The 16378-nt window shown below is 40.0% G+C and overlaps 1 protein-coding gene across 1 annotated transcript; it reads right to left on the reverse strand.

Annotated features, from left to right (window-relative positions):
- On the reverse strand, positions 1-12034 carry LOC102717567 (signal peptide peptidase-like 2). Its single transcript, XM_006663341.2, has 14 exons — positions 11793-12034; positions 8095-8253; positions 7883-7994; positions 7652-7771; positions 6089-6246; positions 5551-5727; positions 5365-5399; positions 5114-5270; positions 4160-4213; positions 3982-4074; positions 3147-3286; positions 2111-2181; positions 450-533; positions 1-342 (listed from the first exon to the last, which is right to left on the reverse strand). Exons 1-14 carry the CDS (start codon positions 11940-11942, stop codon positions 248-250), a joined length of 1605 nt encoding a protein of 534 aa, XP_006663404.1. The 5' UTR covers positions 11943-12034; the 3' UTR covers positions 1-247.
- Between the last annotated feature and the right edge of the window lie 4344 nt (positions 12035-16378).

Raw genomic sequence — 16378 nt, forward strand, 5'->3', positions numbered from 1 at the left:
TATAGTGAATCTGCTCGTTTTAAAATAATAATAACAATAATGTGAAGGGTATAGTAACACTTATACTCCAGTACAACGCAGCTCTGAATAGTACTACTTCGTATAAAACTATATACTAGAGGTAAGCAAATCATATTACATCTAACTTTTCTTGCAAAGGTAAACTGTGTACACTTCTCATATTGTTCCAGATGATCCACTGGGTAATTAGTATCTCAATGGATGTCATTAGCATGTGGAGATCCTTTTATGGTTCATCGACTAAACTTTCTGTTTGATTTCTACCATAATTCCATAGATCATGAAGCTCACCTCTTAGCCAACCAAGTATAACAATAAGCCCTGTAAATAAGGAAAAAAATTTAAGTCATCACTTGTAATTACTACATTCATATGGAAAGAAAAAACGAGACAAGATTGAGTGCTAAAGGAACAATGGATATACTTACCTAATGTACATGGAACTAGGTACAACAACGCAGGTTGACCATGCCCGTCCATCAGGAAAAGCGCAAGATAGGTGAGGAAAAGGCCTACATGAAAGAAATGTAATTCAATGACAATACATCCAAGTTCTCCAAAACACATGTTTATTCCATACCACGATGGCACGTATGCATAATCCATTTTCCACTGTTTTTTCAAACCATTCAAAATACACAATTTAGCCGTTTACTCAAAAAAACAGCTAAAATCCTTTTATTTTGTCTGGTTTTAATTGGAAACCGACGATGATTTTAATATTTTTCATCCTTAAAAGAAAAAATGGAAGAAAACAAAGATATTTCCTTATGATTGAACGGTAAGAATTTCCCATGTGGCTTCAATAGGGATGGCAATGGGTAAATACCTATCGGGTATTGCTACCCCAGACCCACACCCACCAGTAAAATTTCGTACCATCAAAATACTCATACCCGTCGTGGGTAGGAAAATTTCCCCAGATCCATACCTGCTTGGGTAAACTTTACTCATCGAGTTACCCATATACTATATTATAGTAGACACTAATACTTAAGACATCACATATTCATATAGTGTGGTAGAAAAGATAGAGATGGCTTAAATACCTAGGATTTTGGTTAATGATTTTGGTTAATGGGCTAGGCTAATTTGATATTAGACCATGACGTATATTTAAACTTATGGGTATTTATTACTAATGAGTAAACGGGTATGGGGATTATAAGAATATTTCCATACCCACGTACCCATCGGGTAAAGGTATTTGCCCGATTACATACCGACGGGTGATATATTTAGTTCATACCTATACCCTAATAGAGTAAATACCCATCGGGTCTTGGGTCCCCGTTACCATCTCTCAGCTTCAACTAGTCCTAAGGGGGTGTGTTTCTTTTTTTTTGCAAAAAAATCTATAGGAAAGGTGCTTTATAAAATAATATGAATCGATTTTTTGAGATTTTTAGCTAATACTTAATTAATCATGCGTTAATCCACCACTCCATTTTGTGTGCTAGGAAAGAAGTTCCCAACCCCCTTAGGGCTCCTTTGAAACAGAGTACAAGAAAATATAGGAACAGGAAAAACATAAGAATCCTATGGGAATGCAACTGCAAAACATAGGGGAGTTATGGAAGTAGTTGTTTGAAAGGGTATAGGAATATCACAGAAAAAGGAATGTTAGGAAGTGTATAATAGTTACCATATCATTTACCTCTTGTCACTTTGTCAGTCTATGGATTTTGATTTTGCATGTCATTTACCTCCATCCTACGCACGCATGATGGAAAAAAGAGGTTGGAGTGGATGTTTTCTTTCCTATGATTCTCAATAAGCTCCCCAGGAAAACTTCATCCAATTTCCTATGCTACAATCATGTGAATCAAAGGACTCTGCAGTGCCGAATCCTGTAGAAACTAGAGTCCCACGTTTTTCCTATGAAATTCTCGTGAATCAAAGGGGGCTGAGATGGTTTGGGAACCATGACCATTGATTACTATTTATATTTTTATTCAGGCTTGTGTAGTTCATTATAACTATTAGAGCATATGGCACAAAGGAATAGATTCAATGCCACAGAAGGTACAGCATAGAGCATAGAACATAGGTCAAATATAGAAGTGGATAAAAAGAATCAACAACTTACCAACAGCATATCCCACTGTCAACCATAGAAAATACCCATTGAAGAGACCCTTTTTGCATGCTCTATCAAATCTACATGGTATCCAAATGATATATGGCATAAAAATGATGAAATATGTGGAAATTGAAATAATTATAAGTAAACACTACAGATGGAAAGGGTTAACTAAATAATGAAACCATCAGACCAAATGCTGGCATATATACAAGATCGTACCTTGTATGTTCAAACAAGAGTCAAATCCATCATACAGGGATAAAATAAGAACAGGTAAATTCAGTCCAAGACCACTGTATTTCTATCTTTAGAATCCTAAAATGTTAATTATATTCTGCTTGATAAGTCAAATTACGACGTGAATCAGCTACAACAGAACATACTTTATTTTGAACAAGCCAAATAGAGGATAATTAGCCAACAGCAGAAAAATATTGGAAGAGTTTGTTTGATGCCTTAAGTTTTGAAAAAAAAATGGCTATAAAAGGTGTGTTTGTTTTATTACCAACAAGAGTACCAATGTGCTGCCGAAATCAAATTTTTGGTAAGGTTGCGCTATAGACAATGCTAAGCTTTAGTGATATCCAAATAGACATCTAATTCCATGAACAAGACAAGTGGCACTGTTGGCATTATCAATATATTCGTAAGGCAAATTTCGGAATCAAACTAAACTTGCTAATTGACTTTATGTTCCTTGGTACATAACTGCGCCAAAAGGTCACTAATTGAAACAGAAAGATGGAGTTAGGTTTTCTTTTCCACCATGTAAAATATTGGTCCCATGGTACACTAACTTCAGTAGCAATCAAACAAATCATGAAACTTGATAGCAACTTTCAGAATTGAGGAGCCAATTAGCATATTGCTTTCATATGGCGAGTTCTATTTTCTGCTTACATTCATAATGTCATTTGCTTTTAAATAAGTTACACCCTATGCTAGGCACTCCTAAAGCTTTTGATAGTTCATAACCTATACTAAGGCATCAAAAAGAGAAGTTATAACTTATATTGCAGCATTATATAAAGTACAATACCTATAGCTGAATGCAACTAGTAATCCGGGGAAGATAATGTCACCAAAGCCTATCATGTCATAGCCACCCCATGGATCAAAGAAACGAGGTATTCTCAAGAGCATTGGAATTGATTCCCCAGAGTTATCACCACGAGCAACCTGCACAGTTTCAACGGAATCATATCTAACTAGCATGCAATAACAGATATAAGACATATCTTACAGGACAGGTCTCACTGAAGATACACATATCAAACTTATACTCCAAATTTTCTAACTTCGAGTGAATGCTTTCGAATTAGATTGAAACACAAAACAAGCTACCTCTAGCTTTTCTTGAAGAGATTAAGTATGAAGATAAAAGACTAAGATGCCTTTCATTGGTGGTTTAATTAGGAGGGAGGTGTGATCAGTGGGGGTAGTATAAGTAGTTATATCTTACGACAAATTTTGAACATTACAAGTGGGATGGAGGGAGTAGGCTATTACTATAAGTAAGCATGTGCCACCATCTGATTTTTAGACTCATCGTTTCGCTTATAATATGCATAAGTGAAATTGCATATTTGCAATTAAAAATAGTTTGTCAGTAAAACTTTTGCATATGTATTCTCATCGTTCTAAAAGCAAATGATGTCAAATAAACTATGATAGAAAAAACCAAAATCTACTTTGAAGTTAAGTTTTCAAATTCAAATTTTGTCTTACAAGCATAAGCGAAACAATGAGGGCAGAATAATAAATTCATGAGCCATGTATGCGGTATACAATGATACTATTACCACCATTCTGTAAATCTGAAGTACTAAACAGTAACTAATAAAAAGTTTGTTGCCAAAAAATCATGCACTTACTGCAATCATGACACTTTCGTGGAATATAAGAGGAGAAATGAACACCCAGAAGACATCATACACAAATGCAGCACTAAGAAGAGCTGATGCAACCTGCAAAGTTATAGGTCTTGAATACTTCTGATGGGCATATGAAACATATAGGTTTAGTAGGAGGACATCAAAGATATGACAATACCCTGATATTTGGTAAGCGAGCCATCTGAAGCACAGTTATCATCAAGCAGATGCCCTGAACACAACAAATAAACCCATGGTCAAATCATATGTACTTGATTTTGCAAAGGTTCTGCTAGCACATTGTGAAGATACAGAAGGCAAGAATTTAACATCTGATGTACAAATAATTAAAAATGCCCAACTAAAACATATATTCTTCTTAAGAAAACTACACACATCAAAATAGGAACATCTCAAAAATAAAATGGAACACCCAAACAACATGAATTTTGACATATGCAGAAATATTGATTCAACATCCAGCTTAGGAAGTCAAAACTATGGTATCTTATCTTAAACCAAACAATCAAAATAGTGTGAAATGAGCATGCTATTATCAGCATTTTGCTCTAAACCTCTATTCTGCAGAAAATAACTACATGTGAAGCCTAATAACCAGTAAGGGTGTGTGATCTATCAACAGGTTCATTCCGTACTAATTCCTGCTAGTCGTGATCTCATGGATGCGGCTTAACCCAAAGAGATTCTTTGAATTATGACCCCATATGTCTTTTGTAAAAATATGTCAATTATAGCATATGTATGCAAAAGTTCTTCAAACCAAATATGTTGAAAGGAAACAACCATTTTACAGTGTGCAAATTCTACAAGGGAGTCATATTAGCTATTTAGCTGGCCAACTGGAAACATACAGCCTGGATGCAGATCGACTTCAGAATATTATAGCCTATGCAGTCTGGTGTTAAATAAAAGCAATTGTTCTATATCATCCTATCATGTAAATCCAAACTTTAACTATATGGACATATATATGAATCCAGAATTGCATACAATTTGGATGGTATTGAAGCAAAATATAGAAAAAAAACTTTTACCATTGAGAAGCACATCATACAAGCTCATGTATAAAATATTGAAAGAGAACACAAGAACAAACAGAAATTTATCTTACAAGGGTATCTTGGCCTATCCAAGCAAAGGAAGTATGCCGATAGACAGCCCAAAGAATTGCAAATACAGTGCAAAATGGTACAATCACAACAGAAAGGGTCAACACTTCCCCAAAAAAGGGGAGTTGTACGGTCTTCTGTCCACAATTCTTGAAAATCCTGCTAGATGAAGTACATCAAATAAGAAAAAGAAAAGTAAATAAAGGGAAGAACATTGATCAAATTTCTTTATCTAATTTACTTCATTTATTACCTAGTGAGAAGTGTGACCAAGCAAACATGCATGCCCTATAAAAATCACTGTCAAACTCATAACTGAATCTCAACAAAGGACAATAGGGAAAATGTATACTTCAACATTCAATAAGAAAAGGGAAAGAAGTAAGATGGTCCAAATCAGAAATAGCACAATGCACAGAACAAATATTTGAGAAAATACCTCAATACCACCAATGCAGAATAACACAATTAGCAGCCAGATGAACCAAGATGACATGAAGTAGAAGAGGAGGAGGAGGAAAACTGAAGCTACTATGATAAAAACAATAGCCCCCTTGGCACTGATCTCAAAGATATCTTTATCTTCTCTGTTGCTTGTTCCGGAATTAGGCCCATCCTGTTCAGCATGAAAGGAACAAAGTTGTCAGTAAAACATAATCCAGTGATACACTACAAAAATATGATATAAAAGAACCTTCAGCAAAAACATGTGCCTGGCAACAACATATGTTGTATTTTCAAATGGCATTGTTTAGTGCCACTGCAATCTGCATCACATACAGCCTATTTATGCAAAGTATTTGATCCATTTCACTTAACGTGGCAAAATTTATTCAGATTGTAAGCAACTAAGCATACAAATTGCAGAGTGGTGCCAAGAGAAAATGTGCATGAATTTGTTCCCATATGTGTGTGAAAATATGAAACTAAACTGACATATAGTTTTGCATAGACAGATAAGGCACAAAATTCAAAACCTTCCGTGTCAACTGATTATAACGCTCATCAACTTGCTCGCATGCAACAAATTCAGTCCACAGTGAAGCACAGACTATGGTTCCTATAGCCATTATCCACAAGAAGCAGGCTGAGAGGTCCACAACTGGTCGATTTGGTGAATATAGCTGAACCTCCACTGTAGCAAAAGAAAACTCTTGTTAGCATGCATACTTTGTAGTACTATAAACTAACTCAAAAGTACAATGTTACTTAGACCAGTCACCACTTAAGCAGTCACAGCACAGCACTCAACACAAAGAGTTGTAACAATTGAAACACTCAATTATGACAGTACCTTAAATTACTACTGATGCAGGGAGTCAAGTGACCTTGCTTTTGTGTGTGAGAGAGTGCATATATGTGTGTGTGCATGTCACTAAGCGCAGCTCCAGTTGGGCAGCTGGCCCATTTGGTTCTCTTAAAAGGTAGGTGTGCAGGATTTCTGGAGAGGGACCTGCGTCATCAGGCACCAGGAATTCTAGAGAGGGAGCTGTACCGTCACCAGCTTTGGACATGCAGCATAGACATGACTTTCTCCTCCACCATCAGTTCTGCCATTTCGCCACATCATTGGAATGCTAATTAATCTGCTTCCAGCGGATCACTCTTCCAAGCCAGATGCTGCTTCGCACCAAGCTACCTCCACCTTGTTCCTTCCCTGTTTTATACTCAACCAACCTAGGCCAGGCACCAACCTACCACCTGACAAGCCCTTTTCCCTTAAACTTAAAAAATATTGTCAACAGACTGCAGAAACTGTTGTGGATCATTTTAAAACCCAGAACCAAACGCAAAGCAGGATGCACCAAACTTTAGTAATTGGCTTCTGGCTATCGGCAGTTTCTCTTTCTTTTTCATCTAATCTTTTTTTAGAAAATGTTTGGTTTTCACATATTTGAAGTTTGGGATATAAGTCATATGCAATTAAAACTTTAATACGTTTTTAAAGAAGTACAACTTCAAAGAAGAAATTCAGGGTAAGGAGACTGATAAGTGAATATCTATGCCAAATTCTTCCAATTATAATCTGTAAAATGATCCCAGCAAACTCTAATTAAAGTCAAGTACTCAATTTCTCCCCTGATCCGGTTTTTTGAAATCACCTTGACATCAGCCCATCCGCAGGCTCTAATTTTCGAGAGAGCATGGGAGAGCATGCTGAAGCGATTAAAACTTCAACACTCAACACAGATAATTTGCCTTTTACAGTTTAAAACTTAGTACAATATTGGAATGTTAAGCATTCAGTGCAAGTTGCCATATTGTCAAGAGGATTTCTTATAATACGGTCTATTGCATCATGTTTCCTTGAAGTATAAGCTAGAAAGAATTCAAACCAAGTTATATTCTGTTTTTGTCAGTTGACAACATATACCTGATGAAAAATACAATTCACCATTACAATAGATGGAACCATGGAAGTAGGCGACATGAGATATTTAAGTAAAGAAACCCAACTGGCAATATAAAGAGCAAAATGGAATATGGATAAAGCTTAGCATTAGAAAGGAAATTTAAGAATGTGTAACTAAGCGACTTACACCATGCTCCATGATCCAAGAGCCCCTTCATATTCTTTCCTGCTGCCTGTGGTATCATTACAACAGGTATTGTAATATTAATGGAAGTATCATTGTCACTGCAAACCATCTTGTAAAGTTCTGGAAAAATGAAATTAGATAGATGAATTGTTGAGTGAAAAAGAGTCCCACACATGTATCTAAATTATGAGTACAAACAGAACAGATATAATATATTTCATATATTCATACCTTCATTGTCATTTATAACTAACAAACCAGCTGCACCACCAGCCTGCGCAATCTTTGCTTTAGCAGTGAAAGCACATTCTCCACGTTGTGCTATAGCAATGTAATTTGTTAGCTGCAAAAGCAAGGATTACTTCAGAAAATATTTACAACAGTCCTTCACAAAAAGAACCCAATTGTTAATATGTTTGATATAGTTGGTGTTTAAATCAAACCTTTGATGTCGAATTGGAACAGCAATCAAGTGGATTTGCAAGGACTGCAAATGTTTTCTGAGCTTTGTGAATATCCCTAGGGATGGAAGCTCCAAATCTTGCACTCAACCCAACAACAGTGGTGCCTTCAGTTCCATTCACCCAATTCTTCACCTTAACCTGGAGAAAATCTTGAGGATTAGAAACCTATATTGCAAAACTTAAAGTATAGGTAAGTGTTTTTGTAACTTTTATTGGGCACCAACAGGTTACATGCACAGTATGTGAGGGTCTCATGCAAAATAACTACCACAGACACATCACTAGAAGAAAAATACAGTTTGACTCCCTGAACATTGAGTATCCGTTTACTTAATCACCAAAACTATGAACTAGCCTAAGTAGCCCCTTTGAACTATCCAAAACTGTCTAGACAAGATTACTACAAAGAGGCTGGCATGTGTACGTGGTAGCCCAATCCAACAGAATGGCAGCAACAATAAATAAGGAACTACTTAGGTCTTTGTTTGCAAATAGCAGGAATAGACCTGAGAGCTTGATCTGTGGTGAAGTTTAACATGTACAGCTGTGGAACATTAAAATGAAAAGGTCTAAAGGTTAAAGATTTTGGTGGCAATCCATTGGGACAAGAGAAGTTATTTGGTGGCAAAAATTTAATTTCTTGCTATGCCACCAGAAAACACGAGCTCCTAACATTTCCAAACATCACATAAAATATAAATATGTTGGTGATAAGCAGTGTTCATCTAGATGCTAATCGCTAGTAGGACGGGTATGCACTGACTAGAGACTAGGCAACAAACGCTGGTGACGAGGATCAACACAGTGGGATATGGTGGTGGTTGAGGAATAAATCTGTTAAGATCAACTGCCAATGTAGCAAGAAATCTAGCAGTTACCATTTCAAATGGACACATGCATCATGTTATATGCAGCTCATTAGGGCCCAAAGCAGCATCCAGCCTCCTCTAGGGCTGGCAATACTGCACATGAACAGTTCCCGTGTGGTTGGAGATAGAAATAGATTGTTAGTGAGTTTTCCTCGATGTTAGGTATGCTTCTTAAGGATCAAGTAATCCCATCTATGCAAGGTGTGATTATATCTCTCTTCAGAAAGAAAGAAAGAATAGTCTTATTTCTCTCCCTCTTCTCCCCTACCCTTGTGGAGTTGTGGACTTGTGGTGGCAGTGGCACAGCTGCCTCCATGGCGCCACCACGTCAGTTGGGTTCAGGGACACCTTGAGTCCTCGACTAGGCCAAAGGGTCCTTTCTCAACCATCCTCATTACACCTCTTTACTTCAGACCGATGTAACAACAGCACACACGCATTAACTTTTCAGGCTGATGTAACCATATCACACAAGCATTAACTTTTCACACTGATGAGACCACATAGGCAGAGCATAAGGTATCCGAAGAGCATGCTGACATGCATTTGTTGTTCAAAATGTGCCATACACGCAATGCATAGTAGTAAACATAGAGCACAATGCTACCACATCCCTGAACTAAATCCATGCATCGTACAGGTATACCTCATTCAACACAGGGGGAGGGGAAACACATAGAGAACAAACCACCCCAATACTTGCACCTTTGCATCCAGTATGAAAGAGCCATGGCTTCCTCCAAAGTAACTACTGCTCCAAAGGAAGAAGGTATGTACTACTCTGTCTAAAGGGGTAAACATCACATAATACTCTGTCATGGGACTGATAGGTACGCAAAGTGTGAGAGGGCGCATTGCACTAAGTTGGGCCAGAAGCTAAATCGAATAGATCTGTATGGTGCACGGACTTAGTTTAGGGATCTGGTAGCAATGTGCCATGTTGTGGCCATTTCAGATAGAAAAGAGTGGCAGTATGCTCCACAAATAGTAGTGCACCTTACAAGTGTTGTTACATCAACATGGAAAGCTGATGCATGCATCATGTGGTCATATCTGCTTGAAAAGCCAATGCATGCACTATGCAGCCATATCGGCCTAAAAGGTCAATGGAAGCATCGCGCTGTCACATTGGCCTGAAGAGTTGATGTGTGCATCCATATGAATTTGCAGTAAGGGTTTTGTCACCGTTTAAGATGGCAATAGGAGTTGATCGATATTTCAAATGGTAGCCTTTATTTTCATAAGACAATTTCCCACAATGGCCGATAGAAGGCGAATAATGGTGTAAAAGACAATGGGAAGATACCTCCACCTATTTCAAATTATTGTTCTGTTACAATCTTAAATGCATTCCAGGTATCAAACTTAACTCGTGTCATAATGGTCACTCGACCATAATCAATTGAGAATGATTTAGAGGCTGAAGCAAAAGAAGTCATAGCAGAACATTTATGGCTGGAATTTGTGCAAATGACCAAACCAAATAAAAAGAAGTGGGCATGAACTAACTAACCACCATGATCCTAACGCCCCTTGCAGGTTAAGCAGCAGGTCAAATCATTCACTGTTCTAAACTCTTTCAGTAAAGTGGAATCATAATCGAATAGTGAGAACTGCCCATTCAAATGAAACATATATTTTAGTCGGGATAATTGATCATATGCCACGGCTCAGGTATGAACTCTAGGATTTCCCATTCTGTGAGAACTAATTGGTTTCTTACCACTTCTTAGTTGGTCTAACTCTACCCTTGCCACTTTGTACCAAAATGTATTTTTTTCCCACTAACTTCTTTTTGCTAAGAACCAGGTGGTGTACCCATTTTCCTCTTGCTAGACACAACACACCATATGCTTGTTCAGCTCAAGCCATTGAACAGTTGAGACCATCTCCCCTCTCTCATCTACCAGGCGATTCAGTGGAGGCGATTCAGTGGCAGCACCATGTCACCAAAGCAGCATCATCTGGAGGACCCAAGTAAAGAAAACATCACGACAGCACAGACCGAAACTTGTTATCTCTGTACTGACTCCTCATATCCTTCGCCACCATCACCACTGTTGTCCGGTAACCTGTTCTGTTACTCTCTTCCTTGTTCTTGCTGTTCAATCTCTTCATAGTCTCTCATCATTTGAGAAAGCTTTTCAATGGTTCCTCAGGGAGGGGAATTGGTTCAGCTGTTTGATGGTTCGAGCCGGACCTTACGGTATATTGTGATATGTTGCTGGCAGCAGGCGCAAGACAGGCGCATAACTGGGTGCTTTCCCAAAAAGAAATGAAAATTGCAAATAGAAAGGTCCAGTTCAGTCTAAATATAGAGCTAAACCAACCAAAAATTGGCACAAAACTAATTGGCTTCCACCGTGTGCCGAAACTTGGAGCGCCCATCTCAACAGAAGCACATGATCAATTATCCCTGTTTAGTTCAACTGTTCAGGCCATCAGAAATGGACTATCCCAACAGGAGCAACAATGAACGAAAACGCATTTCCAACTATAGCCATGACTCCAGGTACACAGCTAAAGCATGAAGCTCGGAAACTCCTCGTTTGCTACCCACTACCCAGAAGCACAATCCACCTAGAAACAACTCAACCAAATTCTCAAGATCATTTCCCATGCCATTACTGACAAGCACTCACGGAGGCAGATCCACAAATGCCCCCCTTCCACGCCCAAAACAAAGAGATCCCCATTCCAAACCAACTAGCAGGCTAACCACGAACCACCCCACCCCGACCTCGACCTAGCCAGGAAGGGAAAACCGGAACGGATTTGGGGGGCGGGGGAGGGGAGGGGCCGCGTTACCAGCTGGAACTTGTTGGAGCAGCCGGGCGACGGCGGGACGCCCGGGTCGTCGTCGCTGGAGGCGTCATCGGCCGCGGCGCCGCCTGCGAGGAGGACGAGAAGGAGGACGGCGGCGGCGGGGAGGCGACGGGCAAGGCGGGGGTTTGCCATGGTGGGCGTCGGTGGGCGCGATTGGGGCGGCCTTTCCGTGGTTCGGACGGCAGGCACAGGCAGAGAGAGACTGAGGGAGAGGAAGAACAAACAGACCACGCGGTGGGGTCGGACGGGCAGTGGGACGGACGGGGAGAGCGATGTTTCGTCAACCCAACGTGTCCACTCTGCATTGTACCCTACTAGAGGGAGAAGCAGGAATGTGTGAGTGTGGTGTTTTAGTAGATTCTGTTATATGTCGGTGTATGTGTAAATATCTCTCTACTGGTATTGTAGCATTTATTTTGAGCTTTTTTATCCACCGGCAACGAATGGTTTAAGAGACGGCTTTCAATGGAGGGGATGCAGTGAGGAGCAGGATATCGAGTGAACAGTGGGGTGAATTAGGCTAAAAAAACCACTGACGAAAGCGGCGGCAAGAGATCAAAGATCTGCTTGGTTGGGCGGAAGGCGACGGCGATTGAGATCAGGTTTGTATCGAGAGATCCTGCATATCCACTGCAACTGCAGTCTATCTTGCTATTTTCTGCTGATCGTTTTAGGAGAGAGGATAAACAGTGGCGATCTAGAGAAGGGGATTAACCGGGTTCTTTGGTGTGTTATATTCGATTAGTGAGTTTGCTAGATGTGTCGATGCATGGCCGTTCCTTTTGCTGATCGTTACTTGACCAACGTCGACGCGTGGCGGGCAACCGTCACAGCGTGTTGGCATGATGTTGTTCTTCGGAATCAGTTTTCTAATCAACCTTTTTTGAGGGATCTTTATATGTATCTGCTACATATGCTTTCGATGGCAGGATGCAGGGCACAGCAATTGCGAGTGCTGAGACAAAATGGTGCAGCGAAAACGGTAGGCCCTATCAGGAATGCTCAACAAAAGTGGAAATTAAACTTACAGATGTGCCTGAAGATGGAGATTGCAAGAAGAAGATAGAGGCTCTGTTGGCTCCTTTGTGTGATGTTCAAGCTTATAGATACGATGCATCAAGAAAGGAACATTGGGTGCTTGGATTTGCTAGAAGCGTGGAATCAATTCCAACAAATCGTGATCGTGCTAAAGCATGAGCCATCGGATGGTGTGGTGCTGAAATCTTTTTCAGTGAAGCTTGCAGGGCACTTATACGATGGTGGACGGGACAACGATAGTCGTCCAGGTAAAATACCTGCACTGAATATAAATAGGTCATTCTGTGAAATAGCATTAGGGGGCTGGTTCCTCAGCCGGTCGTTATCAGTAGAGGCAAGATGATTATATTACTTATAAGGCCTGGTACTATACAAACTGAAACCCTATATTATTGGGTGAAAAAACCGGGGCCGCACGGCATAGCACACCTAGGCAATATTGCCATGCCATCGTCACGTGTGGCACGTAGATGGGGGAGCAGTGTGGTCGACCGTATGTCGTGCGCTGATAGAACCGTGCTTTGTTGATCGCACGTGGTTAGCGGAATTCACAAGCAGGGGTGCAGAAAGCGATGCTACCACCCAGCACAGAGGCAAAATGGGATAATAAGAAAGGTAAAGTCAGATCTTCCTATGCTCGCCGGGCCTAACACGACTTTGGTTTCACGGTATGGGGAGGTGTCGAACAGCGATGAAAACAACACCGCATGTGGTAATCTTTGTAACGATGGTTGGTACATGCTAGCTGTAGGTGGAGATGATGAGGAGATCGATGATCCAAATGTTGTTAAAGAGGCATTTGAAATACAACATATGCTAAACTATATTGGATGTAAGTCTATAGTTCAACGAAATGTTGTACAGTTATCTGTGAATAAACGTAGACGGAAGTAGGACGGTACACCAGCGGTTACAATCATGTAGCGAATCTATGTACGGATAATAACGGCGGCATAATTAAAACCAGCATCGTTTATACGCAATAACCTTCTAATGCACGATGCATATTTATGTAATGTAGATGGTGTCTTCAGAGGAGATCAGGACCTGGAAGATTTGATAAGAACCTATGAGAGACAGTGTAGAGCTGAGCATGGCGATGATTAGCTAGAACCCTTCTTATTTTTAGCTAACATGTGGTCTGTAACAAAATGTAAACCTATGTGTGCTATGGTGTAACAGGTATAGTAGATGAGGAGAAAAGCGAGAGCTCTACATATGGATCGATCGGCACTGACATTGACTCTGACTGGAACTGAACGGGTGCGACTGCATAACACAGGTGTCGATCAACCGCGTCTAGTGAGGCATATGGGAAGACGGAACCCTAGTTTAGTATGATTGGTTAGTTGGTCAAACTGGTAGCTGGTGCCAATCGTTAATACGGAGGCCGGCAAGAGAACGGTAACTGTAAAAACCCTAGCATAGTCTAAGATGCTGCATCATACATCAGCGGCCTGGTAAGGCACATTGCATAGCGTAGGTGGTGCTTAGTATTAGCTATTAGGGTATGACCTACAAGCGCTATGATGGGTGCGTGTTTGCCGACCCATTGCTAGTCGTTAGATATATGTGTAAGGATGATAATCTAGATCTAGCATCGTAGCACACCTGGTGATGTATCATACAGATCACAGCGCACCGAGCGGAACACACACAACCGAATGAAAAGAGAAGCAACATAGAACCGTGAACAATTTTACAGAGTTGGTAACAACGGATGACTGCAAACCCGGAAAGGTAGACCGTAATGGAGCGCTCTCCGCATAAGAGAGGTCTTACAAGGGACGTAACAGGAAGACAGCGGCAAAACATAGCGACGAAACATATAGAGTAGCCCATAGGCACGCTGTGCACATGGCTGCGACACCATACATAATATTAACCAGGACGAGCGGTAGGTGACGGGCTGGCTGAAATTCCCTCGGTACGAAGAACTTGTTTGTTGAACGCAGCAAAACCAATACGCAGGCTGTGTGGCTTAGCCGAATGAGCTGCTTAAGATGAATGTATGAGTGTCTAAAAATACTCTCCCAAGAACGAGCCTGCTTGAGTTGATCGGCTGTCTTTTGCAGCTCAAGGAAATTATGGTCTTTTATGATAAGGTTATTCTGCTCCTTTAAACCCTTGACGGCAGCTTCGTATGCAAATTCTTTGGCAGCGAAATGGCTGGCCATAATATCTCCATAGAAAAGTTGCGTCTGGGCGCAATTGGTGAGCTGTTGGTTAGCTCGTTGTACTGTGACGACACCGTAGAATGAACCATCACCGATTTGAACAACCTTTACATCCTGACTCTGATAGTTCAGATGCTGCAAAATATGATCAAGTATAACCCTGCTACTGATCCTAATGACCATAGGGTGCTAATAAAGATGTAAGAATAATAAAATTTGCAATGTCAGTATGGGTACATGCATCCACACGGAACAAATGAATGAAGGCAAAGAGAATGCCGGAGCAAACTGCGAGTGGAGAGGGGACAAACCTTTTGTAGAAAGGGAGCATCAATAACTAGAGAATCATCCATTGCCGGGCAACACGCGATGCGAAGAAGAAGACCTATGAAAGCATAGCACATAAATAAAAGATGGAAATGCAGCATGCACAACATATCTAGGGTAGGAGGCGGAAATGAGGGAAAAGAAGCAAATAGGGCAGGACAGCAAGGATGAATGGAAGACCTCACGTATAGGACGAATAGAAACACAAGCGATGAATACCCGATATGACTTTCTAAAAAGCAGCAGGACAAACCATGCTCATAGGAGAAGCACCGGATAAGTTACCCACCAGTGAATAGAAAGAACATGTAACAACCCTAGGTTTGTAACCAGGTATTTAGAAGTGCATTTGTTGTCCTTTAGATTGCATATTTACTATATTGAAATTTGATCATATGCAATAACAAAATTAACTCTAATCTGTAAAATTGAAACCACAGCTATTTGAGCAATAACCTGAACAAAAGTATATATATTTAATATTTTATTCAAATATTAGTTTATTTATCATCACTAAATATAAATTTTGTTGAATTTTAACTCTCTGTTTAGGCCTCCTAAAAATTCAAACCAAGTTTCAGCCTAACCCATTTCATCTTTTCACCAGATTTAAAATACTTGGAATTTATGTGTGAAACTTTTAAAAATGGAAACTAGGAAACTCAACCTATCTCAACACCAAAACACACATTTTTCACACTCTTGTAGCTTAATCAAATTGAATTTACCAAGAGAGGGAAATAAAATAAATCCTGAAAACTGCAAGAGTGAATCTATACTCAATTTTTCACCCACCTCTCTCACCCTACTAAACAGCCACGACTTGGGCCCACTTGTCACTGACCTTGGGTGCCTCTTTAGCACCAAACCACACCCATGGACGTTGTCATACCCAGAGTTTTGTCCTAAGCCTAAAATCGTAAAAAGAAATCCGTAAATAACAATTGGCTTAATTAACTCAGGAAGAATCCCTCTAAAAGAAATTAATTCAATTAAATCGAGGCTCGCAAATCGACTAACTGGATT

This window comes from Oryza brachyantha, chromosome 11 (assembly GCF_000231095.2).
Source record: "Oryza brachyantha chromosome 11, ObraRS2, whole genome shotgun sequence".
NCBI lineage: Eukaryota > Viridiplantae > Streptophyta > Magnoliopsida > Poales > Poaceae > Oryza > Oryza brachyantha.